This window comes from Ambystoma mexicanum, chromosome 2q, assembly GCF_040938575.1.
Source record: "Ambystoma mexicanum isolate Mex_15411 chromosome 2q, UKY_AmexF1_1, whole genome shotgun sequence".
NCBI classification, from domain to species: Eukaryota; Metazoa; Chordata; class Amphibia; order Caudata; family Ambystomatidae; genus Ambystoma; species Ambystoma mexicanum.
Genome location: NC_090924.1, coordinates 342,854,162 through 342,878,421, shown reverse-complemented (window position 1 = coordinate 342,878,421; position 24,260 = coordinate 342,854,162). Strand labels below are relative to the sequence as shown.

General features: G+C 44.3%; 1 protein-coding gene across 3 annotated transcripts in view; it reads left to right on the top strand.

Moving 5' to 3' along the window:
- Positions 1-24,260, top strand: part of ZDHHC4 (zinc finger DHHC-type palmitoyltransferase 4) — a 297,668-nt gene that overhangs the window by 101,650 nt on the left and 171,758 nt on the right. For all 3 annotated transcript variants that reach the window (XM_069647350.1, XM_069647353.1, XM_069647352.1), the window contains exon 2: positions 1,814-1,932. In XM_069647350.1, coding sequence (XP_069503451.1) covers positions 1,814-1,932 — 119 coding nt within the window. The remainder of the gene's footprint in view (positions 1-1,813; positions 1,933-24,260) is intronic.

The following is a 24,260-nucleotide window of genomic DNA, read 5'->3' as shown; positions in this document are numbered from 1 at the left end:
AGACAAGCAGGTCGACTGAAGTCCCACTGGTGGAGGCGGTGAGCAGGAGAAATGCACAACTACTAATGCTAGGATAAATGACATCTGTGCTGTTTGATGCTAATACAGTATTGCAGAGGTGCAGTCGGTGCTGAAGGGGTTGCAGTTCAGTTAAGACTCCTCAGAGCTCCACTATTCTTCCGAGGTTCTTGAGTGTTGCTTGACTTTTGTAATGACAGGCCTGTGGTGCGCTCTGCTAGCGCTGCCCAGGTTGTTGCTGTGCTCTCCACTCTTCATGTCCAATCCACACAGGGAGGATTAGCAGGCCTTCCTCTGGAACCAAGGGATACTTGAGACTCACATTCTGACTGTGGGGGCCAAGTAGCAGGAAGGATAGCCTGGTTCTTCTGTTCCTTCTGGTAGCTGGAAATTCTAGTGTCCACAGACCACGTCAGAACTTTGCTGACAAACAATCTCTGCCAAGATACAGGGCAGTAGAGCTTCTTTGCGTTCCTCTTTGGTTCTGTGACTTTGTGGTTGCAGAACAGACTGACAGACAACGGTACAGCATTTGTGCTTCAGCTAGGTAAGTAAGCTGAACACCGGGTTAAGTAGGAATTGCATGAGCCGAATATGCACTTGTGTGACTAGCTTTTCAAACCTTTTTTCACAGCCACCCAATCACGGTGTGCTGCCCCAGTCAAACCTTCCTGTGCACCTTCTCAGTCTGTAACTCAAGATGTGGATTCCGTACAGGAATCCAGAGAGAATCCAGGTATCGAGCAAGATCTGTTCCTGGCTCTGCAGTCCTCAATTGCCCTTCAGAACCAAGCAGAAGCCATTGCATATATGGCAACATGTATGTGTCTCATTCACTAACGGTGAACAATGTTTATCTGTGAAACCTGTACTGGATTTTAGCAAAGTGGTTTGCCTAGACCACTCCTTGGGTACAACAAGCTGTTCACCACTAGAATAACTCACCAACCATTGAAGCTCACACAAATACTAACTGTCAAACCAGATTATTCAAGGAACCGACTCTCATCCTTAATAGGGACTGGCATTAGGACTTCTCAGGGAAAAGGGTTAGTGAACATTTAGGAAAAAGCTGAAGGCTTCTTGGCAGAGGTACAGTCTCTGACCTTTAACCGCACAATACTAAGGTTGTCCATCTGTGTCGCCTGGAAACTTTACAGAAGTACTGTGAGCCAAATAATATAAAAATCAATGGATATAACATCTGGCCTTTGGAAGAAAAAAATGTGACTGGTCGCTAAGTGAGGTCACATTTGAAATTTAGTAAGGAACTATGGAAAATCTTTTAGCGCATTCGTTAATTTGGCCCAAACCGAGAAATAATCATAAGGGTTTGGATATTGGATTTTGATAACTTTATTGTGTCCTGTTTATTGGCATGACTAATTTTAATTTTGTACAATCCCTATTCCTTGCCTTATGGGATAACCTATTTAAAGATGCCGGACTAAACAGAAGCAATCAACATCTTCATGAATGTTGAAATGCAGTTGTGTGTATTTATTGGGGGTTGAGGGAGTTATTTTAAAGAAAGAATGTCTAAAATGAGGGATGGTCAGTTTGATATGTGAATTATTTAATTATTGGAAAGGTTTTAAACATGTCATATGAAATTCTGAATTGTTTTGTATGGTGCAGCCTTGTACTACTTTTGTATTGTTGCGGCATGAGCCAACACTATCAATAAAATATTTGAACTAGTGATTACAATAACCGAGGCATCGCTTGGAAGTATCATTCCACATTGTTTTCCGAATTGAGTTGAATTAAAAATCCATCTGTGTTCTGGTTTCAGGGCTGAAGATGGACTTTCTCAGTCTCTTCATATTCTATGTGATCTTTGTTATGGCCAGTGTTCTTCTAATCTGTAAATGTTCCGGGAGAAGTCCGAATTTACCAGGACGAGTGGCTCAGGTAAAAAGAAACTGTCTTTATTTTACTTCTCTTATACCCCTTATACACTAATGTCTCTAATCCTTCTGCAAAGAATGTTGTTTTTACAGAATGCTGTATAAAAACAGTTAACTTGATATGTCTCTGCCTTTCCGATTCAGCTGTGTTTTGGCAGGAAATTATGTATTATTATTGTCTATTTGCCTAGACAATGTGGCAAATGAACACCTGCAGTAGTCACATTGACCTATTTTTTTCAGATTTCCTGGCCAAATCTGTGACTGCCCAATTCCAGGAGTGCCGTAATTTCGCCTCAATCAGCCACAAGGCCCTTAAAGTAATAATTTGTTTTATAAGTCTTTTTTTTTAAAGTCTTCTGATGAAGCCACTTAGATTCCTACAACCATACCAAATAGCTAACGAGAGCACAGCAATGTTAAACCCAGCCCATGCATCATAGGAGGTGGACAGCTGTGAAGGTATACTTGCATTTTTAGAGTTGTTTCTGCTCTTCTAAAAGCTGGGCTTTCACAACATGTTGGTTACTGCTTTCACCGTTCCTGAAGTTGCCTGATTAATTCTCTTTCACGGATTTTGATGTGTAAAGAAAGATCTGAAATCTGTTGTTGGTTATCAAGCACCTTCATTTCAGCATTGGGTTTCCATTTCCTCCTTCACCACTGTGAAAAATACATCTCCTGACTCCCCTGCTACCACTCCTCCTCTTCCCCACCACCATAAGGCATAACCCTGAACTGGATGGACCACAGCCGGCCCCTTTTGACTGGGGGGGTCACCAAACAGCCCTTTAAAATGAGTAGCAGCACCCTCGAGATAGATGGGGATGCAGATTTGTACTCATGCATCAAATAACTATGACAACTCAATAGTTTGGCAAAGGGAGTCCGTTTAATGACAAGTACAAAAAACGGGGAGTACAATGAACATCAGCAACCGATCGATCTTCCTTCTCGCTTCATCTCCACTTAATTTCAGAAAAAACATAGTATTTATAACAAAAATGTGTCATCATTGATGTGCAATCTTAAAAATCTAACATGCAATGTGATTGGTTATAGGAAGGTAACTTTAACATAGGTACTATATCTGTATATGGTAACAGGGAGAGGGGATTGGATAATCAATGTCAGGTGGGCAAATAGGCCCTTCTTTCAAAATAGCAACTGCGAACATCAGTAAAAGTACGACGTCCCATTAGTTCTACTCATTATAGGACCCTAGATTACACAGTCCAATACGATTGGGTTGGCATCAACCCCACTCATACTTTTCCACTTGCATCTAGCAGCATGCAGAACAACCAGCCAGGTGCAGGGAGTTTGTCTTCACCCTAGCTTCCCTTCACTTGCTTTGGACACAGTGAAATCGACTTCTTCTCCATGTCTTTTCGTGTATTTAATTTAATTCTGCCAGTCTTCTACCATCTGTGGCTTATCTTGACCTTTATGAACAGGATACTCTGTTCTTTCCTTCTTAATTGTATCCACTGTTGGCCTTTTCCAGCCCGATACAACCTTGGGTTCTTGGCATGGTTTCCTTTAACTGTGTTTCTCTCTGTTTTAATTCTCGATTTGTTTGCTGCAACACTTCTCCTCTCGAGACATTTATTAAATCCTGTTCGATTCTGCTCCTGTGCGTAGTGGAAGTATACTTATACAAAGTGCTTCTTTGGGGTATATATGTATATGTTGGCGCTTGCCGCAATCTAATTACTATTAAGCATAAGCAAGCTTCACGATTTCTTTGCTTCTAGCGGTTTCTTGCATCTGTACACGTTTAAACTAACTAAATATCTTTATCAGGTCTGTGGCAAAAGTCTCTTCATCTTGATCCCAAGATGTCACTTATCTTTGGTACTTCTTTGTGCTATATAAATCATCTGCCTCTCTTGTCCGGTTATCTTATATATGTGCGTCAGTCCAATTTCTTATGACGTCACCATTCGTCTTCCTTTATTATCTTCTTGGCTTCTTCGGGTACTCCATTCTGACAGTCATTTCGTCTTGCCTGTAGATATTGTTTTCTCAATGGGTACCTTACTGTCCAGGTTTTCTTAGGTGTTGGTACTTCAATAGGTTCTGTTACTCTGATGGGCACTGGGCAGAGCCCTACTGCGGCTATCTGCTGATATATTTGTTCATCATACGTCATGTATTCTGGTGTGAAAGTACCTGGTACTACGAAGGGGGTGGCTGGAGTGTGGGTGCTGCTTGGCACTTCCTTTTCACTCCCCCCTCTGGGCTATTCATCAACCACTCTCACTTCTTTCTTTGTATCCACTTTTATTTCATCATCTGGATCTAGACATCTAGGTCTGAATAAATGTTTCTTTGGGGTACATATCTTTATTACTCCCTTCAGGCATCCTGCTGTTCTTACGTGCTCATCTTTGTTCCATGTCATTAATTGACATTCTCCACTTGGATTACAATAGATCCATCTTCCCACATATTTTCTATGTTTCCTTGGATGCCGGAACTTCGTTCCTTCTGGTGCATAAATGCTATCTTTCACAAAGTCTCTTATTTCTTCGTCAGTCAGGTCTTTAAGCTTCCATCCTGACTCGACATCAATCGTGATTTTCATCCTCATGGCCTTTTTTGTAGTTTTCTGGCACTGAGAGATTATTAGCTTGATAACACAGAATCCATGCAGTATCATCACCAACAGGGCTCCTAGGAACTAGAATGCATCTGCCATCCATTGTGGAACCCATGAAAACAATGATCCAAACCAACTGTCATCGTCGACTTCGTCAACTTCATCTATCATCTGATTCTGTAGCTTGGTCAGCATACCTATGGCTTTGGTAAAGTTCCATTTTTGTCATCATGTGAAGGTATAAATGTGCAACATGATTCTCCAATCTTTGCACAAACACCTCCATCCATAGCTGTGATCATGTTTAGGACATATCTGTTCTGGAGCGTCATTAGTCTGATCGCTCTTAACTCGTCCTTGATTGCATTGAATCCTTTTATGGTCATGTTGATGGTCTGCAGTTAGTCCCATCTGGTTATCTGCAACCATTGAGTATTTGTTCCAACTTAAATTCTTGGCATCAGGATTGTCGTGAACACTGATGAGGTCAGGCTGAACAATCTGTGTTCATACGAGATTGCATTAAAGGCTGCTTCTTATTTAGCAGAGAAGTAATTTTCTCTCTTCATTCGGCTCATCAGTTCCACAGATCTCTTCTTCCTCAGGTGAGCATCTGCTTTCGGGAAACTGTCAATATTCAGATTGCTTTTTGGAATCATCAATGCTGGAACATGGACCTTCATGAATTTACATATACCTGCCCAATTCTTCGTCAATCTGATATATACTTTGTACCCGCATGCCCAATATATTTTTTTTTTAACATTAGTTTATTACAAAAGAAAGAAAATCCTTTTGTTACATTTGTATCTCAAGTCCTCAATTTTCACTAACTGAGGTCACTACTTGCATTCCAGGTTGTTTAAATGTAGTGCATCCATAAAGTTTATTATTGCACAGGTTAACTGAGTGTTAAAACCTGCGATCAGGTAACACCACCAGGAATCCATGTTTCCTGACTGGGGAGCAAAGCGATCTAAATGCAGACTACGCTGCTCTGTAATGGCTTCACAGTCCAATATTAGATGTCTCACCGATTCTTGGCCAAGTTTGCAGAATCTACATTCTGTCTTCTGCACCAATGGATCATTCCTCAGAAACTGTATCTCCCTAGTTTTATATAGGTTAAGTCTCATCCGCAGGAACATATTACGGTGGTATTGTGATGGAAATTTCGCCAGATATTTTGGAATTGCATCAAGTTTATTTAGCGCGCTTCTAAGGTTTAGGGAGGTTTTCAATTTGTTTCTGCATTCTTCGTTTCTTAACCAGTTGTAATAACGGATTTTTTCCTTCGCAATTTGGGGGCGAAGTATTACAGTCTCTGTCGAAACTCCAGCATCTTCTAATACAAGAAATAGTTTTCTCTCCCACTCCTTTAATAAGAAGGCAGATGAGTGTTCAGAAACCGAATGGAGTATTTCATACGGTTTTACTACCCTATCCATCCGCAATTTCCTAAGCATGGAAAATGATTTCCACAGAACTGTTCCATATAGAGCCTCAATACATAGCTCATATCGTATTGCCACAATTGATGAGCTGTTTGGTAATCTCAGCACTTTACGCCAAAAACTACCTTCGAGCTTGTCCCACAAGTCTTCTGGAAGATTCCAACATGTCTCGCTCCCAAAAGTTATCGCGGGGATTACCTTTTGAAGGTAGAATGATAGAACCGGCTTTAAAGTGAATTTTCCGTATGCTGCATGCAATTTGGCTCCTTGTAGTGCATACATTTTCATCCGGTCCACCAAGTCTTGGGACCACTCCCATTCTCGAATTGAGGTGTTAAACAAGACACCTAAGTATCTTATACTATCATTTAACTCGAGAGTTTCATTTTTTATCTTCCATTCAAAGTTACCTGGTCTCTTTGATTTACTCTGTCCCACTTGGATGATTTTTGACTTTTCGATGTTTATTCGTAGGTCATTTTGCATGCAATATTGCTGGAATTTATTCAGTAGGCACTGCAGTCCAATAGGAGTAGAGTCCATGAATACAATATCATCGGCGTAAACAGCCCAACTTATTTCATGACCATTCACCAACGGAGGAAAGACTCTTAAATCACTTAATGTTAGAGGTAGGTCAGAGATGAAGAGCTTAAATAGCTGGGCTGCTAGAGGGCAACCCTGTTTGACACCTCGTTTTGTCAGTATCTCATCAGATAAGTCGCCTTGCTCATTTAGCCGAACTCTAATAGATGTATTGGAATGTAGCGAAATCAAAGGGGCCAACAGCTCATTTGGACAATTCCAGGCACGAAGTTTTTTCCACAGCAGGTTGCGATTTATACTGTCAAAAGCCTGACTCAGATCTATAAAGGCAAAGTATACTTTTCTCTTACACCTCAGTGCGTCTAGTTTTAGACAGTTCAAAAGCACTAAGTTAAGCTCGACCCCCACGCCCTTTGTGAATCCAGTTTGGCGTGGATCGACCGCTGCAACTTCTTCCGCCCAGTGAGCAAGACGTTTCTGAAGAAAAGATCCGAATACCTTCCCAATTGTATCCAAAAGGGCAATCGGGCGATAGTTGTTTGGATCGTCCCGATTACCCTTTTTGAATATCGGAACAACCACCGCCTTGCACCAAGAATCAGGCAGTACTCTTTCCAGAGCAATTCTTTCAAACAAGGTACTCATCAGTTTCGCCCATACAGAGCTGTGATTTTTTAGCATCATGTTTGAAATTCCATCTGGGCCGACTGCTCTGGAAGAGTTTAGTTTCTGAATTGCCCGTTTAATATCTTCCTCTGTGTCTGCCACATTCCATCTTACATCAGGGAGCACAGGTTGGGGGACCTTGGTACAGTTGCAATCATCAAATGTAGTAGTGAAATGCATCACCCAGCTTGCTCCACTTACACCATTTGACATTGCATAAGTAATCCCACCGGTGTTAATTATCTCCCAGATATGCCTACTATCCTTTTGCAGAATAAGTTTCAACATCTGTTCGGCTTGGTCTTGGACTCGACTCAAGTTGAAAGATTTCATCCAGTTTCGGTAGCGCTGTTTTCTTTTTTGGATTAGTATGATATTACAGGGGTAAGGATCCTTTCTTAAGAGTCTGATGTCGTTCCGAAGAATTTGCTTCTCTCGTTTTATTGTTGGATTAAAAGTATGTTTTACTTCTACATCATGCCCTTTTCGTTTATTGAACTTCATTTTGTATTGATGTAATAACAAAGTATAATTTATCCTTGCCGTAGTATCAGTCGCATTAGCGAAACTGGATTTTATCTTAGCCAGCTTTGTTGCACTCAAACGTAGCCTATTTCCTCCATTATTTATAGTAATCTTCTCCGGGTATTTTATCAAGGTTGTTTTTTGAACTTTCAGCCATTTCAGCATTAGTGCGTCATGGTCGCTTTTTTCTGTCTCGATGACTTTGAGAGTAGATATTTGTGCTAGAAAGTTCCTGGATACCCATATATAATCGAGCGTCTTCCTAGAGTCTCCTCTCTTCCAGGTAAAACCTGGGGGGATGTCACCATGAGTGCAGCCATTCAGCATAGAGCAATCTCTAAGGGCAAGTTCTTTTGCCCATCTTTCTCCCCGATCCTGCAAATGTTTATTGCTTCTCGATACAGTTGTTGTTCTTTTTATCAGAGGTTTATTTACCCAGGAATAATTGAAATCCCCACATATTATAATGGCAGGATCAGTGTATAAGAATAAGCACTCATCAATTGCAGTCATAACATCGGCAATGAATCTTGATTGTGATATCATTGCTGGATTCCAATAGATGTTCACTATCAAAGTCACCTGGTCCCTAGAATTTAAGGACTTAGAGTTTTGAATTGTCGTGACTTGTGCGAACATGTTTGGAATCTTAGTTGATAGAATCTTCCAGTCCTCACTGTTACTTATCATGGTTATCAGACCAGAGAAGGGACGGCCAAACAAGTTCTTTCCTGCCGGGTTGAGAAGGACAGTGTATCCATCGCACACTGGGCATTCACGTAACCATGTTTCTTGTAAACATATAATTGAAATTTTGTCCGTTAGTTGCCATTTACCTTCAAAAAGATGAGAAAAGCCTCGTGTGTTCCATGACATCAATTGATTATTAATGTCCAATCTGCCCACACTGAGCTACTGTCCAGTTTGCTTTACGTGTCTTTGGCACGATGATCGCTTTATCCTCATATGTTCCCACAATTAATTTCTTCTATTTTCATTCTCTGTTTGTTCCATAGAAGAATTGGGAAATCTTTCTACATCCTGGTCATCAGCACATATAATTTCGAAGCCGAAGAACAAAAAGTCGGCAGCAGCGTCCTTTACGGCTTCCTTTAACATTCTGGAATTTAGATGTAAGTTTACCCAGTCTAGATGGTCTTCAGATATATACTCGACTACCGCTATATCATCTGATTCGGTAGCTCGAAGAGTTGGAATGCACTGTAATAGTTTTAGTATGTTCCGGCGATTCAAGTTTACTTCTTTTTGTTCTAATAGAATATTTTTGATTTGTATTTTCCAGATGTTTCTCTCAAATGGAGCATTCGACTCTGTGTTTTTCAGATTAGACTTTCTGCCAAGCCTTTCGATTTGTGCTCTTGTTAATTTCAGATTAAATTTACCGCACATGTCATTTGGCTGATCACAGACAGCTGGCAATTTACTGCTCTGCTCTTCTGTTGCGGTATTTATTGGTATAGGCTGAGGCACCTTTTTTAATGCTTTTGCTTGCTTGCCTACTTCCTTGTGGAGGCCCGGTCTAGACTGAGACTCTTTGTCCTTACCCGTGTCACCCAATAATTCATCCACTGTAGGGGCAGCTGCTTCTTTTTCATCGTCATCATAAATTGAATAGGTTGAAAATTCACATAAGTCAATAGATGATTCAGATGTTTCATCATCCTTACAGCCTGAACAGTCTCTTGTTCTTTTCAAGCATCGTTTTGGTACTCTCGTTGCTTCGGTGTCTTTTGTTGCATTATCGGACTCCTTTGATTGTGTGGCTTGACGTTGAAACATTGACAGGCGTGCCGGTGTTGATAAATTCCGTATGAATTTTTTGCTGCTTGTTTTTCGCGCACGTTTGGCCACTTGCCTCTGAGTAGAGTGTGTCTGTATATTTCTTTCTCCTCTCTTTTTATCCAGGAGTTGGACTTTGCTCACTTTCTCTGCTTCTGTTGATTTATTAAAGATTCCAAATGAAAGGATTTCAGATAAATTTCCTGGAACAGCTCTTTCCACATCAGGCCCTGGGAGCCGTTCCCCTTGTGCTTGTTCCGGCTCTGCTGATGCCACAATCACGACATCATTATTGGTATTGTCGGATGCTTCTGTCTGGAGCAGGGGATTGATCTGGATCCCCGACGTTTGCTTTTTGCTTGCTTTGTTTGACTTCAAGCCCTTGTCACTTACGTCAGGGATGATTTTCTCAATATTCATTTGCTCAATGATTGGACACACGGTGCCCTTTTTTCCACTAGATAATCCTGCACGCTCACAGCAAGGATTTGGAATCATGCCGGGCTTACTATTTGATGCTTCAGTCAATAATGGTACTCTAGGCGGGTCAGCAGCTCCTACGCTACCTGTCTGATTATTCGTTGGATTATTATGACGTATCCATTTTGTACATTCGATTACTGCGTCAATTAAGCCTGCATTATCACCATTTGCCTGTCGAGCGAGTTCGCATAATCTACTTTGCCATTTTAGAGATGTTTCAGCTTCGTGGTCCAATCTGTGCATTATTACTTGTGAAAAGATTTCTAATGATGAAATCTTTGCATTTACAGAGGCTAAAAGTGTTAATTGGTCATTCACAGCGTCATGCAAGGATTCGTATAATTTCATAAAGGGTAATAACGCAATTGATGTTGCGGCCAACACATTATTGTGGATTTGTATTCCGGCCTCTGTAGATAGCGAGCTCTTAGAGGGGAGTTCAGACCTATCTTGTTCGGAGACATCTTGATTGTCTGCAAGGGGAGCTCTTTTTTCTTTTATCCGACCAGACAACTTAGAGTTACTCATAACTGCTCTTGCCTCTACATCCTTTAAGCCTACCGAATCCAAATTTGCATCCGATTTTTGAAGTATTGAGTTTTCTACAGCTGACACGGATCCATCAGACCTAAAAGATGCATTCCAAGATGAATTTCCTGCTAATTTATTGCCTGTAGATTCTTTTCTGGATGAATGTATCGTTTGCTGCTGACGAAAGCTATCATTTAAACGCTCATAAGTTGCTATAAAGTCGGCTTTTAGCCTTGTCGCCAGCCTTGCTTCGCGACCTGAGAGTTCTGTCGATGGTACTTCTGTGAGTTTCTTACCTCGGAGAGAGTCTTGTGGATTTTGCATCTGAAGTGAGTGTGCTTTATTTGTGCCCGCGGCCTCGAGGCAGGCCGGTTGGCTAAGGTCTTTCTCTGCCGCTGTGGTAAGTTCAGATGGCATTACATTCGTCAATTCAGTCGGCATAGAATCAACACACGACCCCCCCACCCCTCCCCCCGCTTTGATTTTATTAAAGCCAAGTGCCTTCATAGTATTGGAAGGTATTGAAGGTATGGGTATGTTTTTTGTAGCAAGAGGAAACATTGGAAAAAAAGGTGCAGACTGTTTTCCTGATCCTCTATGAGGGGGAGGTAATGAGTCATTCTGAGATAGAACATTTGGAATATTAATACCCAACAGATTGTGGTCAGTTAGTTCAAAGGGAGAGATTTGTGGGGTTTCATAGGCATCAATGTATATCGACGGCGAAAAGGCTTTTTCCGGTTCAGCAATGTGGCTCTCAAGTTTATCTAGATGCATATTGTGAGGAATTATAATGGCATCACTTTCATTTCCCGTATAAGCAGTCTTCGTCTGCGGGAGACCCATTACCATCTGTGACAAAATGGCTAGAGAGGGTATTATGCCTTTCAACGGACGACTAGTTTCCAGACTGTCCACATTTATAATTGACCCAGTTAAATCATTTGTTGCGGACACGTCCGCCAGGCTTACCTCCTTATTTAGTCTCTGTGGTGGCTTCCTTCTATGTAGCAGTGATTTTTGCCGAGTCTGCGGCCCCTCCTTCAATATTGTAGTCACCATTTTGTATTTGTGCTGTATTATAGCTGATTCCTGAAAGTGATGGCGTACAGCAGACTACGGGAAACAGTATTCGTCTCTGAATTCCTGTCAGATCTTATGCTCGCCTCCGCGTAACAGCCGCTTAACAGCCCGGAGCCTTTACCCCTAACGGGCTTAACGCCGCGAGGGTGGCTGTATCTGGCTTTTGCAGCCTGAAAAAGTCACGTGACACTACACGTGACCGCCAATAGGCTCCGCCCCCTCCTGGGAGCGAGCACAAGGCTGCTGGATCTCTGCAACAATTCAGCACGGGCTTCGCTGGATGCTAGGTGCCGGACTGAGTATGCTTGCCACAGTGGATGCCCAATAATGATCCATGATCACTGCAGTTCCATGCATCATTCCTGCAGCATCGAAGATTCGTCCACAGTTCTGATTTTCTCTCATTTTTCTTGTACCTTTGTTTCTGAAGCATAGCTTGAAATTCTCCAATGGCACTATCTGTAGGGGTCCTTCTCTGTCTTCGACCCATGTTAGCAGTCTGGCAAGTCTTGGCCATAATGGCTTGCATCCATTTTGCACTATGTCAATGGAAGCCTGCTAACGACCGATGACCATCCATGCTCTGCAGATCACCACTCCTTTCTTCCATCCATCTAGTGAAAGCACTGTTGGCCAGATTTGCATTTGTCCTCTATCCTTCCATCTTTGAGCTTCTTCTGTAGAGTTTCCTTTGGCCTGAAGTTTTCTGTTTGCCTCTATTCTGATCTCTGCTCCTTTAATTCCAGGCTTCTCATATATGATCACAACGTTCTTTGTTTTGCCATTATTTCTCGTCTTTATGTCTTGGACATAATCATCTTCATTTGGATCAGTTGCTTCAGTTGCCCATTTGAGTGAAGCATCACTTCCCATGAACTGACCCCTGGTCATGCACATTGCTATGTGTGATAGGCAGTGCGCTGTATGGACATCTATTTCAACAGCTACGAAGATTTTCGACTTTCCCATACTGTATGGTAGAAGTGCACAAACAAAGCATTCCCCATCTGAAGTTCATCTTCCAACTTCCTTCATATGTTGGTACCATATGTTATTTCCCAAGTGTACTGTGCTGTCCAGGTAGTCGTTCAATTAGTTATTGTCTTCTTGTGTGCTTCTTTTAATTCTTAAGGTCTGTAGTTTTCTAAAACCATATCCTTAAACACATCCGTATAGCTTCTTTTTGCGGGAGGATTCTCCGTTCTCTCCTTCAATGGTCCGGGCATGTCCACATGTATTATTCTTGTAGGATAAAGTCTGGTTAAGTCTTTCCTTGTCTTCCTGTCTCTTTTTTGCTCTGTTTATGAACATCCATATTGATCTGGCGATTATCTTTTCACGTGATTGTATTTCAGGACTTAAGCTTGACCCTTGCATCACTGGATCAGGCATGTTCGTCTACAGGCCCGCACACGGCATCGAGGGGGAGGTCCACTGATTCCCTGTCCTGTGGGCAGTTGAGGTCCCAATTGCCACACGACAGGCCCAGAAAGTCGAGAGACGATGCAGACACTGTGTCCAAACCATCTGCCGAACGTCGAATGACACAGCTTCGGTCCTCACCACCGCTGAAGTTCGACACTCCGCCCAAACGTCGAAAATGGCCAAAGGCACCAAAAGCTCGGGAATAGCCCATTTGGTGCAAAGGCATGTCCCTGAAAGCCTCCTTAAGGCAAACAAGTTTAAAGAAATACTCCTCAGAGAGCCACTTTCACAAAGAGAAGTCTAGCACACCTTACAGGGAAAAACACTCGGTTTCCGAGGGAGAGGAGACCATAACAGAGGCCTTGAAAAACAAAGACCAGCCTATACCTGTCATGAATCGCAGGGTGCGCCCCTTTTGGGCTTCATGGTCCCTGTCACAACGGGCTTGTTCACATTAATACTTCCAATATGGCCGTCCAGCGTATTCCCTTCTCCCTCCATGCGCTGGACGTAGCCCTTCTCTATTTCTAGACCACGCCTTCCGCGGCTCTGCGCGTCTCAATGCTATTGCGAAGTAGTGACCAGACGTGTGCTCCGTAGCTCGCGGTTCTTCTCCTTTTCCACTCCCGCTTTCCCTTCCTTGTCCTCCCCCTTCATCTACCTCCTGGATTTGGGTTCTAGCGAACTTGCATTGCCTCCTGGATTCCTGGGTTCGGCCTCCTGGAAAACTGAACGCATTCTGGATTCGGCAGAGACACGGGCCGCCTTCTTCAAAACCCGCTCCATCCGTAAGAAGGCATCAACCAAGGACGCCGGTAAAGAACGGACTCAGGAGAGAAGGAGGGAACTCCTTCACAATACCTCAGGGACAGACTATACCTCAGAATGACATTCATGGCAGATTTCTTTTAGAAAAACCCCCAGGCTGGCCAGAATTTCTAAACCTCGCCACCAACTACTGCTGCTTCGTCCTCTCAGCCCCCAGCAAAGAGGTCAGGTCCTGACACCCTCACCTCAGCAAGACCCAGTCCATATTGATCTATATGATCTAAATACAGACACTGAGGACAATGATACAATACAGGAAGCCGACCAATACTACGATGATGATCAAAAGGATGTGTACAACTTACCCTCTCGCATTAACCTTGACGCACCAGTGGCAGATTCACCAGTGGACAATCAACTGCTGTATAACATTATGCTAATGAAGGCAGCTGAGCACTTTCAAATTCAGACCCAAGAAACTCAGCTAGATAAGGATTTTGTGGAAGATATTTTGGGGAACAGGAATGCAGCTACCCAATTTATACCAATCCTTCAATCCATCCAAATAAGGATAGAACCTTCTCTGGAGATCCCTAACCAAACACAGTCAACCCACGTAGTGAAAAACTGTTCCGTCCTGCACTCACAGACCCACTGTACATCAAGGGGCAGCTAAAACCGGATTCTCTTAACCACAACTCGAAAGAGGGCTGGAACACCTTTAGCCTCATCAGAAGCGCCCCCAGATAGGGAAAGTAAAAAATGGTACACTCTGGGGAGAAAGGTGGCCACCTCAGTGGCCTTTCAAACAAGGATTGCAAATAACACCACGTTGTTGGCAAGCTACAACTGCCACAAGTGAGACGAGGTGGCAAACCCTAATAGGTTCAGCTCCTGAACCCTCAAATCTCAACTGTCCCTAGCAGTAGCAGATGACAAGGCGGTATCCAACTGCATCTTAAAAAACAACTTATATGCCGCAGATATTGCAGACAAAATCATTGCCGAAGGTACCATCATTAAACACCATGCATGGCTTCGCCAGTCTGGTTTCAAACTTGAAACACAGGCAGCACTCCTCAATATGCCAGTAGAACCCAATGTCCTGTTTGGGAAGGTCGTGGAGGATGCTTTAAAATCTGCCAAGGAATAGTATGATACTCTGAAATCACTGGGCCAGCTAACTGATAAGCCACCAGGCCAAAGAGGCAGAAGCAATTTTTGTCGATTTCTAGGTCAAAGCTCACAAAGGGGTTCAGGTTATAGGCCAAAGTCATGATTCCTCCTGGGGAAACAATCGGGGACAAGCCTTGCAAGGTTTCCAGAGGGGCCCGCGTTGATCTCGTGGTCGGGGGAAGTCCTCCACTTCCAGAGGTAGAGCTACACCTCCTAAACAATGACCACCCGCTTCAGGTCCCCTCCCATGTCTCCCATGCCTTTCCAGTAGGAGGGTGTATTACGCACTTCACCCACGCATGGGAGGGAATTACCTTTGACAAGTGGGTGCTATCTGTCGTAGTGGGCGGTTTTTGCATCGAGCTCATTCAGCGACCCTCAAACCATCCCCCGCGACAAAGAACAACCACGAAGGAAGAACAACGCATCCTTCTCGAGGAGGTTGCAGCATTGTCACTCAAAGTCGCCATAGAAATCGTCCCAGCGAACTAGGTAAACCAGGGTTTCGAAGGGATTGTGTCCTCCGACGTATTCCTTATCTTTAATAAATTCACTTGGTCTCCTTCGAAGGCCTCTGTATCAGCGCCAAAGTCACCATGGATATAAATAGTCTTGCACAGCGTCCGTTGTTCAGTTCTGTTTTTCCGCGCTTCGTGAGCCTCAGAGACTCAACGGTCGGTTCCATTCTTCGAAAAAATCTTCGAAATTCATCGAAAATCTAAAGTTTCTATCGATGGCATCTTCATCCGAACCATCGACTCCACGATCCGGTTTTAAAAAATGTCGAGATTGTGGAAAGAAGATGTCTCTAACGGATCCTCACAAGATCTGTTTGTGGTGCCTAGGATCAGAGCATCACTGTTCAGAGTGTGAGGACTGCATGTCCATGACGGTGAAAGCCTTGAAGGAGCGTAAGGGGAAGTTAGAAAGAGGTAAGGCTGTTAAAACTTCTACCCCTTCAAAAGTATCCTCGGCTGAATTGAGACACTCGTCTCCTTGTCGTCAAAAGAAACATTCCTGATCGAGATCTCGAAGCGGTTCCCATCACTCTTTGAGATCGAGACGCATTCCTTTTCCTCAAGTTCCCCGGAAAAGGTCACCTGCCCCACAAAACACAGCTCTCCGGCTAAGTGGGAAGAATTTAATTAAAAAATGCTTAGGGTCTTCGAGAAAGCTGCCTCGACCCCCTCGGAGATGCCTAGATGTGATACCCTGAGTGAAAGACCCAAAAAGCAAAAACGCAGCCAGTCGTTGAACACAGCGAGCAAAAATACTCGAGAGCGTCATGAACCCTTGAGTAAAGGCAAAACGTAATCGGATAAGACTGCTTGATCGACGACATTGTGGAAGGTACCTTCGACGCACAAATCTGTATCATTGACGCTGTCGTTGACTCCGATGAAAGATACGCCTAAAACCTCTACTACGCCACGGGCACCAGAAGTGTCGAAAGCCCCGACCAAGACGTCGAGAGTGGCGTCGACAATTTCGACGATGCTGAGTAGGATTCCGGTCCTCTCGAGTTCATCGAGGACGTCTTCGATGCCTTTTACGGGTTTGTCGAAACCTACAGCGTCTACGTCGACAACCACGACGTTTTCACAAGCCGTAACCACACATTTGGCTCCTTCTCTGGAAATGTGTTTTTACTCCCTATCCAAGATCTGATTACTTCAGAGCTTTATCCTCTATATATGAGGAAGGGGAGGACTCTGACAATGAGAGACCTTTTGGACTACAACAGTACCAGTTCCAGAGGAATTATTTTCTACAAGAGTCTTTACAGGAGGCCAGTGGTATAGATACCTCTCCAGAGGCAGAATTTGCTAGACCAGAACCTGGAGAACATGGAGAAATACCTTAGAATAATGCAATTTATGGGGTGGACTACTCCTGCACCCTGTTTCCAGCAAGATGATCTTACTGATATATTAGATAAAGGACCCCGAGAGGATCCTATCGTCCCTCTTCATGCTGCACTGCAAAGGAAAATATCTGCAAATTGGGAGACTCCTGAAGTTATCCCTGCAGTAAATAAAAAAACTCTCTGCTAAATACAGACTCTGAATAATAGATATTCAGACTCTGAATATCTAAGCAAGCATCCAACTCCAGAGAGTCTAGTTGTGCAGGCAGCAACGTCATCAAGCAGTATGTCGGCATACCCCACTATGCCACAAGACAGGAATGATAAAGATTTGACGCCATGTCAAAAAAAGTATTGTCGGCATGCAGTATGGCGCTTAAATCTATCAACGCCATTTGCACGCTAGCAAGATTCAGCCACACTCTTTGGGAGTATTCTCCATCAGTGGCTGACTGTCTTCCAGAAGGGGAAGAACAAGAAGCATTCTTGAACATCATCCAGGATGGGAAGGATGCAATGTGTGAGTCCCTCCAAACAGGCATTGACTCTGCTGACAGCATCAGCAGAGCCATGGCGGCGAGTACCACAATCCGCAGATTTGCGTGGTTGCGGAAGTCTGGTTTTGCTCCTGATGTACAAGCCAGACTTCTAAATATGCCCTTTGACGGCACTTCTCTATTTGGAAAATAGGCTGATGACAGCCTGGAGAAATTGCCTGGAGAAATTGCAGACATCCAAAGCGGCTGCGAAATCACTTGGGGCTGCAATCCGGCAAACTCCAAATCGCCCCACAGGTACATCCTGGAGGGGTACCTCCTTTCGTTTTTACTCCGCATTCGGAAAAGGCAGAGGACAGCCAGCACAAAGGGGCCAGAGACAATTTCCCAGTGGTGGACGGGTCAAAGGTGCCAAATCCGCACCAGCAGGTGCTACTTTACCGTCAGCATCTGCGTCAGCCGCTTCTAAACCCCTCTGAGGTCTCCCCTCACAAGACACCAGTAGGAGGCAGTCAGATGCTTGGGCATTGGAGACAGTTGCCCAAGGTTACTGCCTGCCTTTCCTACAAACTCCTCACAGCCATCCACCAGGGAACAACTTTTTGAAGTTTCCAGACCTGCTCCTTATGCAGGACATTTTAGACCTGCTAGAGAAAGGTGCCATAGAACCGGTACGTGTAGCGGAGAGGAACAAGGGTTGGTATTCCCCCTACTTTCTAGCACCAAAGAAGATTGTGACCCATCTTGGACTTGCGAGAATTGAACAAATTCCTCAGGAAAGACAAGTTCAAGATGGTAACCCTTTCTCAGATCCTTCAGGCCCTCCAACTTCAGGACTGGGTGGTATCTCTAGACCTTCAGGATGCTTATTTCCATGTGCCAATCCATCCCAAACACAGGAAATACCTGAGGTTCGCAATTGGCAACTCTCATTATCAATTTCGAGTTCTGCCATTTGGGCTGACCTCCGCTTTGAGGTTCTTTACCAAGCTAATGGCGGTTGTGGCTGCAAGTCTAAGGCGGGAAGGGATTCACGTCTACCCCTACCTGGATGACTGGTTGATCAGAGCAGTATCCCCGGAACAAGCTCAGATCCATCTAGATTATGTTTGCCACTTCCTCCACAAGCTGGGCATCTCCCTCAATTTAAAGAAGTCACAGATGATACCATCACAGAGACTCCAGTTCATCAGTTCATTGGCGCAGTCCTGGACACATCCCTGGGAAAAGCCTCACCACCAGAAGTAAGGGCTCAAGATATTCTGCAGATGGTCGCCAGGTTTCAAAATGGCCAACGTCTACCAGCTTCCGACTTTTTGAGGTTGCTTGGCCTCATGGCATCCTGCATCTTCCTAGTGTCAGAGGCTTGCCTGAGGATGAGATCTCTCCAGTGGGCTCTAAGGACCCAGTGGTCACAATTCCCAGGGAGAATGTGAGATCTCCAACTAATCCCGGACAGAGTGGCTCAAGACCTTCAGTGGTGGGCCTGTCGGGAGAACATCTTGAAAGGAGAACAGTTTTGGCAACCATGGTCGGAGATAACAGTAGTCACCGATGCATCACTCACAGGGTGGGTAGCCCATGTCAACGACTTGACCATCAGCGGTCGTTGGTCTCCATCGGAGTCCAGACTACACATCAACCTATTAGAGCTGAGAGCGATCAGACCAGTGCTGAAGGCTTTCCTGCCATCAGTACAGAGAAAGAATGTCCTGATAATGACGGACAACAGAGTGGCCATGCACTACCGCAAAAAAAGAGGAGTCGTATGGTCACTGCCACTGTGAAGAGAGGTAATGCAGCTCTGGTTTCGGGCAATTCAAGAAGGAATCTCTCTTTCGGCAGTTCATCTAGCCATTGAGGAGAACTTGACGGTGGACGCTCTGAGCAGGCAGAACACAGTCTCCCACGAGTTGGAACTAGCTCAGGAAGACCTTCAACAGATCTTCGCCCTTTGGGGAACCCCTCAAGTAGATCTGTTCGCCACCAGTATCAACCAGAAGTGCGATTGCTCAAGGGAATTTCCCCCGAGAGGAGCTCTAGGGGACGTGTTCGTAGTGGACTGGGAGTTTCCACTTCTGTAAGCATTTCCTCCAGTCCCAATCGTTCCTCAAATGATCAGGAGGTTGAGAAGATTCCGGAAACCCATGATCCTAATTGCCCCGGGCCAGGAGAACGTGGTGCCCGGAACTTCTAGACATGTCCATCTGTCCTCCGATTCGTCTTCCGCAGAGAGAGGATCTTCTCTCACAGAAGGGAGGTCAGGTTCTCCATCAGGATATCAAAACCCTCCACCTTCACGCCTAGTTTTTGAAAGGCTGAGATACAAGGATTGGGATCTCCCGGATGATGTAATGGAGGTGTTGCTTTCAGCCAGAAGGCCAGCAACAAAATCTTTATACTGCTGCCGTTGGAACACATTTTGCAGCTGGTGTAGAGAAAAGAATATTGAACCCTTTTCATGTCATACACCGATGGTGTTATCTTTTTTGCTTCATTTAGCAAATTCAGGTCTTCAAGTAGGCACAATCAAGGGCTACCTTGCAGCGCTGTCAATCTTCAAGCGCACTGCAGAGGAGCCTTCATACTTCAAATTGCCCTTGGTGATGCCATTTCTGAAGGGGTTAACTAATGTTTTCCCCCCAACTCCTTTTCAAGTTCCAATGTGGGACCTAAACCTAGTCTTGAAATTTCTAATGGGTACACCATTCGAACCCTTTAATTCCTGTTCATTAAGATTTCTTACTCTTAAAACAGTTTTTGTAGTGGCTTTAACTTCTGCCAGAAGAGTGAGCGAATTACAAGCCTCATCTTGCAAACCTCCACATACAATGTTTCACAAAGATAAGGTTGTTCTACAAGTGAAGCCGAATTTTCTCCCAAAGGTGGTCTCAGAATTCCACATCACACAAAAGATAACCTTACCCTCGTTCTATCCTCCTCCCCATCCAGGGAAAGAGGAAGAGAGATTACACAGGCTGGATCCAAGGCGTGCCTTGATCTTTTACATTAGCAGACTTGCAAATATCAGGCACGCAGACCAATTGTTTGTGGGGTATGCAGGGCACAAATTAGGTTTACCCATTACAAAACAAACGATTTCAAGATGGATTATTTTAACCATTATAGAATGCTATAAATTGGCAGGAAAAGAGCCCCCTGAACATCTCAGGTCTCATTCAACCAGGGGTATCGCAGCCTCTTCAGCTCTCCAAAGAGGAGTTCCAATTAAGGACATATGTGCGGCTGCCACATGGTCGTCCGCACACATCTTTCATCAAATTTTACAGTCTTGATTCCTCCTCTAGCCAGGAGATGACATTTGGAAAAGCTGTGTTGCACTCTGTGCATCTTTAAAGGGAAACATTTCATTTTACTCCCGCCTCCTCTATATACTACTGCTAGGGGAGTCTATCAAAGATAAGGAATACGTCGGAGGACACAATCCCTTCGAAGAACAAGTTACTTACCAAACTGGTAATGTTCTTTCGATGGGATGTTCCTCCGATGTATTCCTTATCACCCCTCCCATCCTTCCCTGCAGTAAAACTTCCCCTGTATTTGCAGCCTACGTTCCTTCAAGGTTATTAACCAATTCATGCAAAGCAAAACAGCACCTGAAAAGGGAACTGAGCAACGGATGCTGCGCAAGACTATTTATATCCATTGTGATGTCAGCGCCGATACGTAGGCCTTCGAAGGACACCGACTCGAGGGACGTCGATGCGCAGCGCCCTCTACTGTGGAAAAATGTTCTGAGGCCAGCAAGCTGGAAGTGGATTTATCAAAGATAAGGAATACGTTGGAGGAACATCCCATCGAAAGAACGTTACCAGTTTGGTAAGTAACTTGTTCATCTATTCAATTTACTTCCTTGTGCCAAAATAAATCTGACAGTGTGCCCAGTATTAGACCTACGCCCTGCAAACACTTATGTAAAGCCACAAAAATGAATGACAACGCTACAGGAAGTAATCCCTCTGCTAAAGCGGGGGGACTACATGGCAACATTGGATATGAAAGATGCCTATTTTCATATTTGAATGTTCCGAGCGCACAGAAAACACTTGCGCTTCAAGATAGCAAACCAGCACTACCAATTCAAGGTACTGCCCTTCGGAATAGCGCCTGCTCCAAGGGTACTCACAAAGGTACTGGCAGTGGTGGCAGAGCACCTGCGCAGGGAGGCAATCCCAGTGTACCCCTATCGGGACGACTGGCTGATTACAGGGGAGTCACCCCAACTTTGCAGGCAAAACACTCAAAGAACCATAAACCTTCTTTTCCAATTGAGCTTCTCAATAAACTAGAAAAAATCAAGCCTTGTGCCCAGCAGAACCAAACGGTTCCTAGAAGCTGTCATAAACACAGAATAAGGGTTAGTCTTTCCATCAAAGGAAAGAGTTCCGAGCATGCTACTGCAAACACCTCAGTATCAAGCCGGTGGCCAGATAAGCGTGCGCAAAGCAATGCATTTGCTCGGCATGATGGCATCTTGCATTTACCTGGTCCCACACACACGTTTACGCATTACGCATGCGCCCCATGTAGGAGTGGTTGGCGAAACAATGGTCCGAGGCAAGCGGTCAGTGGGACGATCTAGTGGTCGTTTCACCAATGCTAGTAGAAAACCTATGCTGGTGGACAAAGGAGACTCTGTTGGAGGGAAAACCTGATCCGGCACATCACCTTCACCACACACACAGCACATGGTCTGTGAACTCGCATCACGGCACATAATCGCATCAACCTGCTAGAACTTCTGGCGTTATTCAAAGCGCTTCAAGCATTTGAAGCACAGCTGACAAATCAGTCGCTACAAATCCTCACCGACAGCACCGCTGCAATGTTCTACATCAACAAGCGGGGGCACACATTCTCCAAATCTGTCCAAGCTAGCACAGAAAGTATGGAAAGGGGCACTCAGACAGGGGATGTTCCTATCTTCACAACACGTTCCATGGGAACTCAACACTCTAGCGGACTCTCTGAGCAGAGATCCCCTACCAGAGGAACACGAGGGGCAACTCGACTCAAATGTCGTAGACCACATCTTTTCACAGTGGGGTTAACCCACGTTAGACTTGTTCGCTACAAGAAAAAACAGGCAATGCCCAGACTTCGCGTCCAGGTTTCCCCAACCAGACTCTAAGGGGAACGCCCTATGGACAAGCTGGTCAGGGAAATGTGCTTATGCTTTTCCCCCCAACTCCTCTAATGAGCAGGGTGGTGAACACGATTCATAGAGAGCAGATGACGCACATCCTAGCTGCTCCCATGTGGGCAAGGCAACCATGGTATCCACATCTGCGCAAACTGGAGAAGTGCGATCACATCAAACTCCCGTGCCAGACCAACTTGCTGACCCAACACGGGGGCATAACAACATGGCTCCTGAGATCATAGAGTTTGGACATCTAAATCTTCTACAACGGTGTATGGATATCCTCAAGGAGGCGCGTAAACCAAACACCAGACACTGTTATTTCAACAAGTGGAGAAGATTTGTAATTTGGTGCCAGTCTAAACAAATAAACCCCATAGAATGTGCTCCAGCCCACATTATTAACTATATGCTCCAATTGTTAAGTCTCTGGGTTAGTATTCAACTCTATAAAGGTCCACCTGGCGGCTTTATCAGCTTACACCACCTCTCAGAGTTAAGTATTGTGGTGGAAAGTTCCAGTCATTAAGGCGTTCGTGGAGGGAGTAAAGAAACTCCACCCTTCAATTGCAAACCCACCGCCAGCCTGGGATCTCAATGTAGTACTTGCAAAGCTCATGGGACCCCTATTTGAGCCTACACATAAGTCAAGTCTTAAATACCTGACATACAAGACTGCCTTCTTACTGGCTATTAGTTCCATAAAAAGAGTTAGGGAATTGCAAGCATTGTCAGTGCAGGACCCATTATTGGTCATACACAAGGACAAATTGGTTTTACGTACACACCCTAGGTTTTCATCTGAATTAATTTCCAATTTTCACGTGAGCCAATCCATTGAGCTAACAGCCTTCTTCCAGAATCCAACAAGCTCAGCTGAGAACAAACTCCATACACTAGATGTAAGGAGGGTGGTCCTTTGCTATGTAAACAAGACCAGACCACTTAGGAAAACAGACCAACTGTTTGTCTCCATAGCACCAGGCAGAGGAGCGGACCGCATTTCCATAAATGTCATCTCCAGGTGGATAGCCAGATGCATACATCTCTGTTACTCATTACAAGCAAAACACTGCCTTTCACACCAAGGGCTCACTCCACCAGGAGCTACCATTCCTTGGATTGCAAATGTCCCGTTAGACACCATTTGCAAAGCAGCTACAATGGAGCTCAGTACATAATGTCACTCAGCATTACTGCATTGACACTGATTCCAAAGCAGATGCACAGGTGGGACAAGCGCTTCTAAAAAAATCTATTTGCCGCTTCACCTTCTCACAACCCACCACCATCTCCTAACACTGCTCACAAATCTATGCATAGCATTTGATCTAAGCAGATTCCACAAGTCTCAGAAGGGATACAATTCTCACTGTTATTGTATTTCTGATGCTTGTATCTGCTTAGATTCAAATGAGCCCACCCTTACTACCCTTGGAGAGAAGGTGCATGGATGTTTATATGAGCTTATCTGATACATATCTGCTTTAATACACCTGTCCTCATGCTACACTTCATGCTACCTCATGTCAGAAACAAAACCATCTGAGGGACCTCAATGGGTGAAGGACCATGGGTACAGTGGACGTCACACTAGGGATAGTATTACTGCCACGCCCTGTTAACGTCCTTTTTCGATTTTCGAAAACAACAACTGTAATACTCTGCAGCCTCCACTAGATGTCGACCTATGCATAGCATGTGAATCTTAGCATATATATATATATATATATATATATATA